Here is a 13714-nt window from a genome sequence, read left to right as displayed (position 1 = left end):
CTCTTTAAGGAGACACTGGACTCTAATTAGCCAACATTCCTTGATGTGGGTGATAGCTAACATAGGACAAGGGAGCAAGAGGAGGGAGGAGGACATGTGGTGATGTAGGCGTGCAGGCGCCCCCTCCTCTCTGACTCCTCATGCCTCCATGCTTGTTTTCACCACAGATTGCCACACAGAGCAGCAGCAGCTCCTCATCCACAGACTAGCAGCGAGCAAGTGGCCCACGTTACTTTGATTGACAGCCGGACAAATGTTTCTCCTGTTCGAACGCTCGTTTTGAGAACCGCCAGCCCTCTCCCTCCCCCATGTGACACCACCTAGGGCGGGGCTACGAGCATACTGTGGCGCTGATTGGCTGGGAGAGGCAGGACAAAGAGGAAAAGACTTTATCGGATACGTCTAAACCCCACGTGGGGATTACCCAATGACAGCAGCTTCTTTTGCTTCTCTTATTGGCCAAAAGAGAAATGATAGGCAGTCATTGGAGAGGGGCGATTAGCGTTCCTATGCTTGCTATTGGCTGGCGAGAACCAGCGCTGGGCTCCTCGGGCGGGGCCTCTTTCGCACTTCTTTCTGGGAATTGTAGTTTTATCTTAGCTGAGGACGCGCATCAACCTAGGGAGAAGCTCTTGGCTGCGGACTACATCTCCCAGCAGGGACGAGAGCTCTTTCCTCAATGTTGTGAATATGTATCAGAATGTTAATGATTTGCTGCTGCTAAATTTGGTCATAGAAGTCACCTACACAGAGCGTGTTGTGGGAGCAGCCGCGAGTGGTGCTAGCCTGATCGGTGCGGGGATCCTCTGGCTCCGAGTCGCCGCTTTCTCTTCCCCCCTCCTCTAGAGAAGTGTGAGTGTGTGTGGCTGTGTACGCGGGCAGCGAGGAGAGGGCGATATCACTCGCTTGGATTTAAGGGCTGGAAAGAGCAGACGAGGCAACATCAACAACACACAGCGGACACTCCGGGAGCAGCCACTCGCCCGGGGATCACAGCAGGGGACCGGGGAGATCTCTCCTCCAGCGCTCCCTTCATTCCCTCCGACTCATCAGAAAGTTGTATAGAAGACAGCAGCTGCTTTGTTACCCGGGAGGCTGCCCGTGTGCGGCCGCCGCTGCCGGTGTGTGCTACTCTCGCCTGGGGATCTAGCTGTGATCGTGCTACACTACTCTCGCCATCGCTGTGTGATTTGTTGTTTCCTTCCACCCTGTGTGGAGTGAGGGTGTCACGGAGCATCGCACCCCTGTCCTGGGTGCAGACAATGAGAGCGGGGTCGTCACAATAACCGATCCAGTTGCCCCCCTCATCCTCCTCCTTCTTTCCCCCGTGGAATGTGGAAGGTTTCGCTCCGGGGATCAGAGATACCCTCCGGCTGGGCAGCAGCATTAGCATTGCTATTAGCAGAGGGACCCCGGGGGCAGCAGTGTCATTAGCTGGATCACACGCACCCCCTCCCTCCCCTCTCTGCACTCCCTCCTCCCTTCCTGCTCGCAGGGGGAACCCCCCTCTCCTCTCCGGCAATTAGTCAATGAACCTTCGTGCTCCTGGGAGAGGCACCTAACAAGCGGTTTGGATGATTCGAGACCTGAGCAAGATGTATCCCCAGTCCAGGCACCCGGTGAGTACAGGGCACGGCGGCCCTTCTCTTCTATCACCCTATGCACTTCTACATCTCTCCCCAAGGTGTGGCCGCGGAAGGGTTAAGGTCAGGGAGGGCCCTTTAACCCAAGCACTCCCTGTGTAATAATGCGGATATATCATATACAGTAAAGTGGTGAGTAGCGTATGGTGCTGCGCTCTCTTTGTTCCTCCTGTAATGTGTGTGTGTGTAATACTCAGTCCTCCTCTCTCCGACAGCCGTGTGGTCCTCTGTGCAGCCCTGACCCCTCCCCTAATGCTGAGCTTCCCATGTCCCTCATCTGGAGCCTCCTATTGTACTGTAGCTTTTATGATCTCTCCTAGGACACAAATAAGAAGAAAAAAAAATGTCTGTATTGTGGTGACAGTCCTTATATAGAGGGTGAGGGGCATCGCAGCAGGCGCTGCTACATGTGCTGCAAGTGGGACAGTGGATGCTGGAGCTGAATAAGCCATTATGTCAATGGATCAGACTCCCCCACATCGAGTGAGCTGTAACATTTGGTGTGTGAGACTCCCCCCTCCCTCCTTTCCTCTCCTCGGACTGTGTGTTTCCCTAGTATGCTTACATTGGACAACGCTCCCCTCTCTCTCTCCCTCCCACCCCAGCTTTGCTTATCTTGGATTGTGTGCTTTCCTCCTCACATAATACACTGTGAGGTCTTTCTCATCTCTGACCTGGGTTCATCTTTCTGTCTTTTACTTTCCTCATTTGGCTTGCTTTTGTATGTTTAGTTAAGAACAGATTTCTTTATACTTTTATGTTACGCCATCCTTGAAAAACTAATGTTTAATTTAGATGGTGGCTGTTGACATACACTACCGTCCCAGAAAAAGGTGTATCTGGGATAAAACAGGAAGTGTGTGTGTATAGAGATACATATAGATTCACCGTTTATGCAGTATGATTCACCATCCACTTTGGGAATTAGTGGAGTCAAATAATTACAAGTTGTTAAAACCATTTTTGAAGACTTTATAGATGTTGTTCTAACAAGTTGGGTCTCCTATTTCCGGTTATTAACTGAAATGTAATTGGAACACACGGTGATCCTTTAATACACTATTGTGTAGACAGAAGAGGCTGATAAGAGATTGACTTCCCTCCGCCCAAATGCTCTGATCTTTTCTCTCCAGCAAATGACCTTAGTAAGAAAAATATGCTTATGTTGTGGCCATTTTCTTCCCGGCTCAGACTAAATTTAATCTGCAGAGTGTCTGAAATAAGAGAAGCAAGCAGGCACATCTTTCCCCATATTGCCTTTTATTTATGGTTCTCTATTTTTATATTTTATTTCTTTATTTGTTCACTTAACATCTGGCTGCAGATCCCTAAGATAGACAGGAGATTCTGCGGCCTTAGACTCCTGTGCCATATGAATCTGCCCTTTGTGCATATAATCTTTCATAAATGATTAAAATGAAAAGCTACACTTGTGTATATCTGTGCATCTATGTAATTGTGTGTGTATGTATGTATGTGTGTGTATATGTATGTGTGTGTATATGTGTGTATATATATATATATATATATATGTGTGTGTGTGTATGTATATATGTATATATATATATATATATATATATATATATATATATATATATATATTTTGTGTATGTATTTTTTTAAATTTATATTAGACATGCATGTAGGTTATAGTTTTGGCTATGTCAATAAATCTTGCTCACTGTACAGAAGCCACATAAATACATAATGTATGGAAGACTGGATACAAGGTTTCTTGTTTGCAGGTGTGATGAAAGGAAAAAAAATAAGACTACATTTTTATAGTCTTATACATATTAAACTTTCTCCTTTTTATACCTAGCCATTTACAGACAGTATACTTTTATTCATACTCTTCCAAAATGTTAATATCATGACTTAACTGATACATATCTTAAGATAAGAAGGTCACCTTTCAGCTGTAGGTCTGTTCTGCACCTCTAATGTAAGGCGTGATTTTCTGTAATTAGTCCTCTACAAAACACCTGTGTCTTACAGATGGCCTTTTCTTCATCATATGGACACGATTGGGAAACACAGCTTTTGTGCTTGTAATCTATTAACGATTCCTGGACTTTGGTTTTGTACAAGCACTATAATCATCTCCGTTTTATAGGGCAGACCCACGCCTTTCTGGCAATTAAGAAGCAGCCTAGCCTGATAATTTCATAATTAATATTTATTGTTTTAGGCTCCGCATCAGCCAGCTCAGCCCTTCAAATTCACCATATCCGAATCGTGTGATCGGATTAAGGAGGAGTTTCAGTTTTTACAAGCTCAGTACCACAGGTAATACTATTTACTTTAACTGATCCTTGTATTTACTTAGTCCTTGTTGTCAGATCCTTTTTTTTTTTTTTTTTGTGTGTGTGTACATAAGGCGTTAACTGTTCAAAGGGTTTGGCCTTTTCCTATAGGAAATGCATGTTAAAACACCTTCGCTTCTTAGAGCCAAATATGTGGCAGAGTATACCCATTATCTGTGATTACAAGCTTGTGCTTTTATAAACTGCTGAACTGTTACAACAATGGTACAAATGCGCAGCTGAAGTTTACCTTGAGGTGATCTCACCTGTGTGGATTACCTCCTCCAGTGTTTGAGATCAGAGGTTAGTGGTTTAAAATGCCTGCTGGCTCTATGTGGTAATTATGATTAAGCAGCCTTTGGCAATTCAAGTGTAGGGTGCATCTATTATTTTGATAAGCAGAAACAATATTGAACATAAAATATTTATGCTAATGGCATGTGACATAACTAATTCACTTTGCAGATAAATGCTTTTGTGGGGAAATGCTAGGTTTATATCCATTTTATAGAACATGTGTCTTGAACATGGAACGCAGAGGGCAGAATTGCGCGTACAAAAGCAGAATAGGTTGGTAGACCTGAATTTCCAGCATAAGAAATGTTACTACAATCCGCAATCGTTCATTCTTGCCCCAGTTTACAGTGCTGGATTACACTGTTTAATCCCCTTTCATTTGAGTAACATGCAATACATGTCACCGCAGTAGTGAAAGGATTAAAGGAATTTGTATGTGCTATTAACACACTGCTGATAGATTGTGTGTACATATATACTGTATATACACATTTATGTAATAGTCTATCAAAATGTAATTTATACGTAAATATTGTCTTATATTGATGAACCATCCTATAGTTGGTATGTTTTTGGAATTCAACGTAATCGTAAACCTTTCTTCATCTCTCCAGCTGTACCTTGAGTACAACGCCAAGTGTTCTTGGCAGTTGGCTGGATAATAATGATGGGAGTTTTAGTGATGCAATAGCTGGGCTCCAAAGCCTGCCCAGCTGTAGACTAACAAGGGGCAATGCAGAATACAATCATAGCTCAATCTCTGAGCTGATGTGACTGTCTGCAGATGATTAAAATGCACTAATGATTTCTTCCTGAGATAAAAGAGTTAACTGTACCATGTCAACAGAGGCTAGCATTTAAGCTGTTTGGAGCCATTAGAACAATCTACCTCATCAGCGCTTCACTGGAACATAAACCAGCCCTAATTCTATCTTCTTTATGGCTCCGTTCAGATTGCTGTGGTAAAAGTCAGTGCAGTGTAAATATGACCATTTTTGTCATTGCTTTGTGCAGCCTGAAACTGGAATGTGAAAAACTGGCCAGCGAGAAGACAGAGATGCAGCGACATTATGTTATGGTAAGAAAGCCGTAGAGCCAACTAAAATGTCTTTTTGCATTTCTGTTTACAGTTATCTTACATACCAGACTTTTTTTTGTTTCTGGAGGCAAAAGATAAATTATAGGTTAAACCATTTGGATAGTTGGTATGTTCCTCTATCATGTTACCACATTCTTAGACCCGTAGCTCTAAGGCTATCTAATGGGCTTTCTGTTCTGTTTTTTTTCTTTTTTTCTCCAGTACTATGAAATGTCGTATGGGTTGAATATTGAGATGCATAAACAGGTACGTTGAATTATCTGCTCCCCTTGTCTGTGTATCTGTACAATACAGACTGTCCACATTTCCTTTTACCGTGAATGTATTTCTTTCTTTCTGGATTTAATAAAGAATGTGAAGAATTTTTAGAACACTAGAGTTATTGTAGCCTGGTTTTGTGGTCCGTGGAGCTATGTATATGTAATATATATTATAGTGTGTGTGTATATTTTGCACTAGTTTTGCTGTAATTCTTCATTTAGTATATATGTGTTCTCAAATATGGATACCAAACATGTTTACCTAAACACCGATCTGCAGAAGTACTGGAAGACCCTACTATGTAGACAATATTTGGGTCTGTGTAACCCTGCATTTATGAACTGGAGCATGGAGACCCATGTTCTAGAGTAATGTTTTGACTTTTCGTGTTGTCTGTTTATATGGCCATTTGGATTGCTTGCTTCAGTAAAGTGGTTAAAATGTTTGCTAAGAAAATTGCATGTGTGGTGTTTTTTTTTTTTTTTTATTATTATTATTTTTTTTTTTAAAGAATATGAATAAAAAACATTGCTTATCAAGTACTAATTGTGCTAAAATCTAAGCAATCAAACTCTATTGTTGATTACAGATTCACAAGATAAATGACATTTTAATTCCAAACATTGTAAAGACAATTGTTAAGGGCTGCACTTAAGCTTTAATGGGGATGTTGTATGTGTAATTATGACTGGAATTGAGGATTACTGAGGATTAAGTTTAATTAGAATATAATTTTCCATTACTGTCGTTTTTGTTCAAATTAGTAATGTAAACAACCCGGTAATACTTGCGGACTTCATCAATTCCTGATGGCAGTAGTGAATTGCTGCATCAGACTTGCTTGGTAATTATCAGTGTTTTATATGCGATACAGCTCTAAATATTGCATGTCAGAGATTGCAGCTAGGAAATTAATTGGTTGCTTTAAAGAGTTTAATGATCTAAGATTTGGTGGTAATGTCATATTGAATCTTGTTGTTTTTTTTTTTTTTCTCTAGTGTTTTGTGCAATTCCATTTCCCCATATTTTTATTTATATGCATCTTTCTTTATGAGGGAATTTACTGAATTTTATTAGAGAGATTATGCTGTCATATTTCCACCAAATCTTCTCGGTTCGCCTTGATTTTTACAGCTTAAAAGAGAAGCTACATAATCTTCCTTCTACTCCAAAATTGATCTTTATACAGTCTTTCTTAAATGCAATCTTACCCAAAATCCTGCAGGCTGTTTATCGCATTAAGAACTACAGACAGCCCAGCAAAACCACCTACTTACTATATTCCCTTTTAATCTCGGCTTCCTCCTCTTTTCACCAAAGCAGAAGAGGGAAGGGGAGGGGTTGAAAGGGGGGTATATGTGTCTTTGTTTTCATCCACTAGACAGGCGGCCTTGGTTCCTCTCAGGCGCTCATCCAGATGTACTTACTCGATACCCTTGCAGCAGAAAGCAGGTTATAATTCTGTGAAGTTACCCTGCGGCATAATTGGACAGAGTGCTACAGATCGAGTTAGTCTTATTAGATTTAAGCCTCTCAGGGTATAAGAGCAGGGATCTCAAGAGACCTTGGTAGTACCCCCTAGTAATTGGTGACCCTGCTTTTTTAAACCTGTTGTGTATTTTAAATGATATATATATTTTTTTGTTTCCATGTCCGTTCTCTCTTGTTTATCATAGCATCTTTTGGGCAAAAAAAAACTTTATTATTATTATTATTATTATTATTATTTTTTCTTTCTGTGGTATAGTCTTTCGTTGGAAGAGAAAATGAGGGCGGTGATTGAGGCAGTAATCTGTGACTTGGCAAATTGATGAAAGCATAAGCACACACGGCTGTAACCGTGTGGGGTCGATGTTTCCAGCCCAGCCCTCCCCCCTTATTTTGATGCTCATCATCAGTCATCCAGTGTTGATTTTGATAGACTATTAAAGCGAACCCTATGGGGAATTTGTCATTCTGAAAGGAAAGCTAATGCAATTAGTACCAATTAAAGTACATTTAGTAAATTGGATTTAATCTTAATTAAGCCTGTGTAATGTTGCCAATTTTTAACAATTATGTTTGAGAACATAATTAATTAAAATTTTGGTAACTGAGTAAATAGCTGTAGCCTAGATGTTAAATGCATATAATTTTTTTTTTTCCCCCTCTCTCTTCCTCGTATCTGTTTTCCTGGAGAACGCAAGGGACAGTAGCTACTGTGACATTGGCTATAATAATTAACAATTGCAGATTTTTAATAGCGATGTAAGGCTACAATGAATGCCTAATAGTGAAACCATGTTCTACCCTATGGATATAGAATGCTGCTTGTTTTCAGTCTGACTTAATACATTTTTAATGTGTATCCTTTGACTGTGTCTTGTGTTGCTGGAAATGTCAGACCCTTTCTCCCAGCATGCGTGGAGCCCTATGTCTGCGCCTCTAGGGTTAAATGCAGCCGTGCCTATTGAAAACGAATCTGTTGCTCTCGCCATGTAAATTTTATTGCTAGACCTGGGCAACAGCCATTTTGAAGTGCTGCTGAAATATTAATTGAGCAGACATGAAAGGGCTCGGCAGCCTGATAGGATGTCATAATTGTAGATGCAGCAGTCGATGGCAAATTATGATAAATGGCATTAGAATCCTTTTAGCAAACTGTAATAACTTGAAGGAGGGAGGCACTATGGATTTGCTTTATATCTGATACCCTCTAGTACCAAGTGGATTTCCAATACTGCTTGTTTAGCATTTTCTAAGGGCTATAGGATATTGATTTTTGACTTACAAGGAATAGCTCTATTTTCACCATTGAAAAGTATTGCAGGTTGTTAAGAAGAAATTGACTTGAAGAGGGCTGACTGCTGCCCATCATGGAGCAAATAAAGCAGAACTGCCGAAGCATGGTGAAGCAGCGAGCTGGGCCCTCAGCAATTTGTTGCTATTAATTTACCATGCTCGACAGCAAATCAATCGGCATCTACTTCATCTGCCGGAGAAAATGCTGTCCAGGGCAGATAAAAGGGCCTGCGTGTTTCAGGGAATAGACTGGATTTTCCGAAAGGAGGATGAAGTTAATGTGTAAATAAGCTGCGGCTACAGAAGAAGCTGTTTTTAATTAGGTTGGGTATTTTGGTGAAGTTTTTTTTTTTTTTGTTAGATTAACAGACGCTCAGTCTGCATAACAGATTTCCAATGAATGCCTTGTTCTGCGTTGTTATAACAATTTGCATTGAATATCGTAACACATCCTTATACATATTTTCTTGTTTAGTATGTTGTAGGGTTACGAATATCCTAAAAAAAACAAAACAAAAAAAACTATATATTATGTGTTAATGGTGTAGAGTATGCACTAGCCATAAGTGTACTTGCATTTGCACCTATGCTGCTGTTGGGTTACGCTAGTAGTTTTTATTCCTGAAAGCTCGTTAACGCAAGGATGTTGTGATCCTAACTATGTAGTAGGAAGACCCATGTTTTGTTAGCAAACTGTCAGACTTCCCATTCCACATTTGGCCCTACTGTTGATAAGGAATGTCATGAAAGGCATTCAGCAGATTGTTACCAGTATGCACCAGAAACAAAATAACATATTGTTTGTCTTTCTGCAAAGGATGATGGGTAGGTTGTGTAAGAATAGCTGCACTGTGTTCTTTAACCGTTCTATGCCATTAGCCTCTACTAGAATGTAGAAGTTTCACTTCTGAAATGTTAGATCAGTATTTCCTGGAAAATTGGAGAAATGAAAATTGCTTATGTTAGCTTTGGTTTGGTTTATGTTTAAAGAAATACATCAATAATCTGTTCTGTTCCTCAGTTCTTTTAAATTTAAACATGCTAGGGTAGAGCATCTATCTATCTATCTATCTATCTATCTATCTATCTATCTATCTATCTATCTATCTATCAGTATGGGATGCCGGTAGACAGAATACGGACACTGGCATCACTGTCTAAAATCCCAACAGGGCTGCTCAACATCGGGATGCCACCTACAGACCTTTTTCAGCTTGTTACAGCTTGGCTAAAATAGCAAAACTGCAACTGCTTGCGATTGCATGATGGGGACTGCCCAGCATAGGGCAAGGCAACCCAGAATGCGAAGGGCCGCCCCATATTGCCTTCGCATTTCTAAATGCACCGCAATGTAGGCATTAGGAAATGCTGGTAGCCCCGTGCATACTCAATAAGGCTGCGTATGCAGGTGTACGGCACCATCTTTCCTGTCACAGCGAGCGTGTGGGATGTCTTGCGGCCCCCCTAATAACGTCCTGGCCCCGCCCATATTTTTGTTGCCAGGCCCCTGTAACGCCGCCCAGCGAATGAGTTCGCGTCACCACGATGCGACTGCATCTGCCAGGTTGAGCACCCACACAATAGGTCCTATGCGTGCGCACTGGCCTGGTAATCTGCCATATGCGATTGCATCGCAGTAGCGATCAAAGCTGAATAAGGCCTACATCCCATCCTGTATAATAAAAGCCATGTCTGCTCCTCTCCTCTGTTATGTGCGCTGCTGGCCACTAGAGACCACCACATGGACCAAATGATTCCTTTTGTGTGCTGGAAGCTGACACAGCTCAAAGTGAAACGAATACTTCAGGTAGATGTTACAGCCTCCTAGCCTGCTGCTGCTAATATTAGTAATACTGATCTGACTGTTTCTCACTTGGTGCATACAGAGAGAGAGTGGGTAGGGGCAGATAGGGAGTGAGGGTGGATAGTGGTGTAGGGGCAGATAGCACTCGGAGAGAGAAAGAGGTGGGGAAGGTGTTGGGTTAGATAGGGCCTGGGGAGAGAGTGGACTGGTAGGGACATATAGGGACAGTGGAGAGAGGTGCAGATGTTTTCAATATAGTCACCTCTGTGTGACACGGATGGACACGCACACACTCCCTATGTACAATGAAATCCCCATAATTTACTGCACTCCCTTCCTCTTCCATATTCTGCACCCTCCACCATATGCTGCCTCCATATAATGCCCCTATATACAGGGCGTCCCCTCCTCCATATATTATGCTGCAAGCCCAGGTTACCTGACATCCCGGGACTCTGCAACAAGTAGCAGCAATAACCAAGAAACGGATGCAGGAACGACCCATCAGTCCCGCAGTGCTCAGAGCGGAGGCAACGGGGACACGTGGCCACTTATCGGCAGGGGGAGAAGGGGAATCAGTCTGGCAGGGAGAGGTGAGACCCTGTGTTGGGTGAGCAGTGCGGTGACCGGGAGGAGGAGGAGCTGGTGCTGCAGATGAGGGTAAGGAGGAGGCAGATAACTAGCTCGGTTGCTTTATATATACTGTGTGCCGACGGAGGGTTGGGGTCCTGTGTTCAGCCTGTGCAGGGTGTAGTAGGGCCATGCCCAGACCTCTCCAGACAGTTGCTGGTGGCTACTGGTGTTTTGTGGAATTTGGTGCTCTATGCCTGGAATCTATTGAATTACTTTAATAGCTAAATCTCATTATTTCTCCATATTGCCATCCCCTTTATTAAACTCTTGATCTATGTTCTTTAGAGTAGTTATAGAGAGAGAGAGAGGCACTTGGTGATCAGAACTGTGCACAGGACCCTTACATACGGCCGCCATATTTTACTTATAGTTCTGTCTGGTTTATAGAATTTTCTGTACAAGAGGTTATCGTAGTACATTTCTTATACCTTGCCATATGGGAGGCTAAAAGAAGACCTTGCTCTGTTTCAGAATTACGTTTTTCCAATTGTATTTTTTTGCTGTGGGGTGTATTGAAGGAGTGATCATGTCAGCTGTAGAGAGGACAGCTGAATCTCTGGCTTTGCAAGCTTTATATATGTGTGGGCTTTTTTTTTTTTTTTTTTTTTAAATAGACCTAGGTATGTTAATTTGGAAGAATTTGAGGATGAGACAACACAGTTGGTAAACCAAAATGACCGTGAGTTAGGCTCTGTGTTTGCTGAGATATTTGAGGCAGGTTTGGTTGTGCAGTCTGTGTTGGGATTCCAGCAAGGGCTTCTGTAACCACAGTGGGACGTTAACTACACCGTACTATTCATTCCCCAAACTACAGAAAATATGAGGCAAGACAACCGCAGAGCTATAACACACATGTCATCACTTACATGATTTTTTTTTTTTTCTTGAGTGGAACTGAGCAGCTGAAATTTGAGGGGGTGTGTTGGGTTTTTTTTTTTTTTTCCCTCTCCCCTGGTCTCTTCTGGTATTTTGTTCATCAAGCAAGTGCAAATAGCAAGTGTTGATTATCTTGGAACCACTTTGTAAATGAGTAGTTCACCAAGCATACAGCTCAGTCATTGATACGCTGGCAACTTTCTTAGGTAAACATAATAGCTGTAATCTGTCTCCAATTGTCATAAGGTATAATATTGTAGATTATACGTTATTGCTCTTTAGAAATGAGAGGGCACTGATCATCTATAACTTTGGATTCTTGACAATATCTAGATATTTTTATTTCTCACACTTTAAGAGGTCTGGAAAATTTAAGAGACCCAGACAAGACTGTTTACTGCAGTTTGGTAAACCAAAGTATTACTCGGTGGCTTTAAGCCACATCCATTAAACTGTGCAGAACTGTGGTTTTGCAGTCTTCAGCAACCAAGCAAAACATGTTATGTCTTCAGATCTTGCTTTCAATTCCTGTTTTTAGATTTGAAACAGTTGTGTAGTAACCTTTTAATAAACTTTTTTTTTTTTTTTTTTTTTTTATATTAGTTTAATACAGCGTTTTGCAAATTGTAGTTTCTCTTTAAATGCAGTTTTCAGTAAATCTCTCCCTATAGTATGTGGGTTATCATATTAGTGTTCACTCTAGGCTGTTTTAGCAGGGCGCCGCGCCCTGCCCGTTTTTTAACAGGCAAAACCCGCCCTGCCCCTTTTGCGGCGCCCTGCTAGAACAGCCGCCCGCTCCCTGCCCTCCCGGCGTGTATAGATGCTGTGCGCATGCGCGCGGTATCCATTCACGCATCGGGAGAGGGCTGGGGGAAGCCCAGCACCGACGGAGGTGCTGGGCACGCCCCCAACAGTGACGTCGCCGTCCACAGACTACTCTCTATAGTAGCGTCTGTGGGCCGCACCGCCCCCTAAAATGACGGAGGCGTGGTCACGCCCCCTAATTTGCGTGGCCGCCCCCCCATTTCGAACGCGCGCGGCTTCGCCGCGCACGCACACATGTGCCCCCGGACTCCGGCGCCCTGCCCCATTTCACTCCTAGAGTGAACACTACTTATTGTTCACTATTTTGTGTTCCCACAAATGAATAGACACTGTGCGATCACTATAAGCCTGGTACCCGCTATGCAATATGCTGTTTAATCAGCCGACAAACTTCATTGCATCTGTCTGTGTGTACAGAAGATATGTCTGGGAACGATGTTATTCAGACATATTACGTTATCCCTTAACCACAGCCAATGCCAATCGGGGACATGCAGTGAGGTAAATTGCTCAGGAGGCTCTGGCTAGTACCAGAGCCAGATTTACACACCATATATGAGCCAAAGGGTTCACGTGGGCATTATACAAAGGTGCAGCAGTATATAGTACTAGAAAGTTGGTGAGTTTTGATAGACTTACGGAAAAGATGGGCACTGCCTCAACTGCCATAAACTTTTTGCTCCAGAGTTTTGATTATAGAAATGATTAGAATAATACAAAGAAAATATTTCCAATAAATTATTTCTCTTACGTCCTAGAGGATGCTGGGGTCCAATTTAGTACCATGGGGGTATAGACGGGTCCACTAGGAGCCACTGGCACTTTAAGAGTTTAATAGTGTGGGCTGGCCCCTCCCTCTATGCCCCTCCTACCAGACTCCGTTTAGAAAATGTGTCCGGTGGAGCCGGTCACAGCTAGGGGAGCTCCTAGGAGTTTTCTTTTAGTTTTAGTTTTTTCTTAAAGTTTAGAGTTTATTTTACAGGGAGGCTGCTGGCAACAGCCTCCCTGCTTCGTGGGACTTTGGGAGGGGTGGGGGAGTAGTAGGAACCAACTTAATAGAGAGTTAATGGTTCTCTATCTCCGCTGACAGGACACTGAGCTCCTGAGGGTGATGATCGCAAGCCCACGAGGCGACCACTCACTCCCGCAGCACGGCTGCCTCCCCCCTAACAGAGCCAGAAGAGAGAAG

At 42.6% G+C, this 13714-nt stretch overlaps 1 protein-coding gene across 8 annotated transcripts in view; it reads left to right on the top strand.

Annotated features, from left to right (window-relative positions):
* The first annotated feature begins 630 nt into the window (after positions 1-630).
* Positions 631-13714, top strand: part of LOC134895232 (transducin-like enhancer protein 4) — a 201358-nt gene continuing 188274 nt past the window's right edge. For 5 of the 8 annotated variants that reach the window (XM_063913829.1, XM_063913825.1, XM_063913824.1 and 2 more), the window contains exons 1-4: positions 632-1619; positions 3835-3932; positions 5261-5324; positions 5547-5591. In XM_063913829.1, coding sequence (XP_063769899.1) covers positions 1575-1619; positions 3835-3932; positions 5261-5324; positions 5547-5591 — 252 coding nt within the window. In that variant the 5' untranslated portion in view covers positions 632-1574. Of the gene's footprint in view, positions 1620-3834; positions 3933-5260; positions 5325-5546; positions 5592-13714 lie in introns of all 8 variants that reach the window. The other 3 variants (XM_063913828.1, XM_063913827.1, XM_063913826.1) reach the window with 1 other exon arrangement.

This window comes from Pseudophryne corroboree, chromosome 1 (assembly GCF_028390025.1).
Source record: "Pseudophryne corroboree isolate aPseCor3 chromosome 1, aPseCor3.hap2, whole genome shotgun sequence".
Classification (NCBI taxonomy): domain Eukaryota; kingdom Metazoa; phylum Chordata; class Amphibia; order Anura; family Myobatrachidae; genus Pseudophryne; species Pseudophryne corroboree.
The sequence above is the reverse complement of the archived record's forward strand: the minus strand, read 5'-3'. Positions and strand labels throughout refer to the sequence as shown.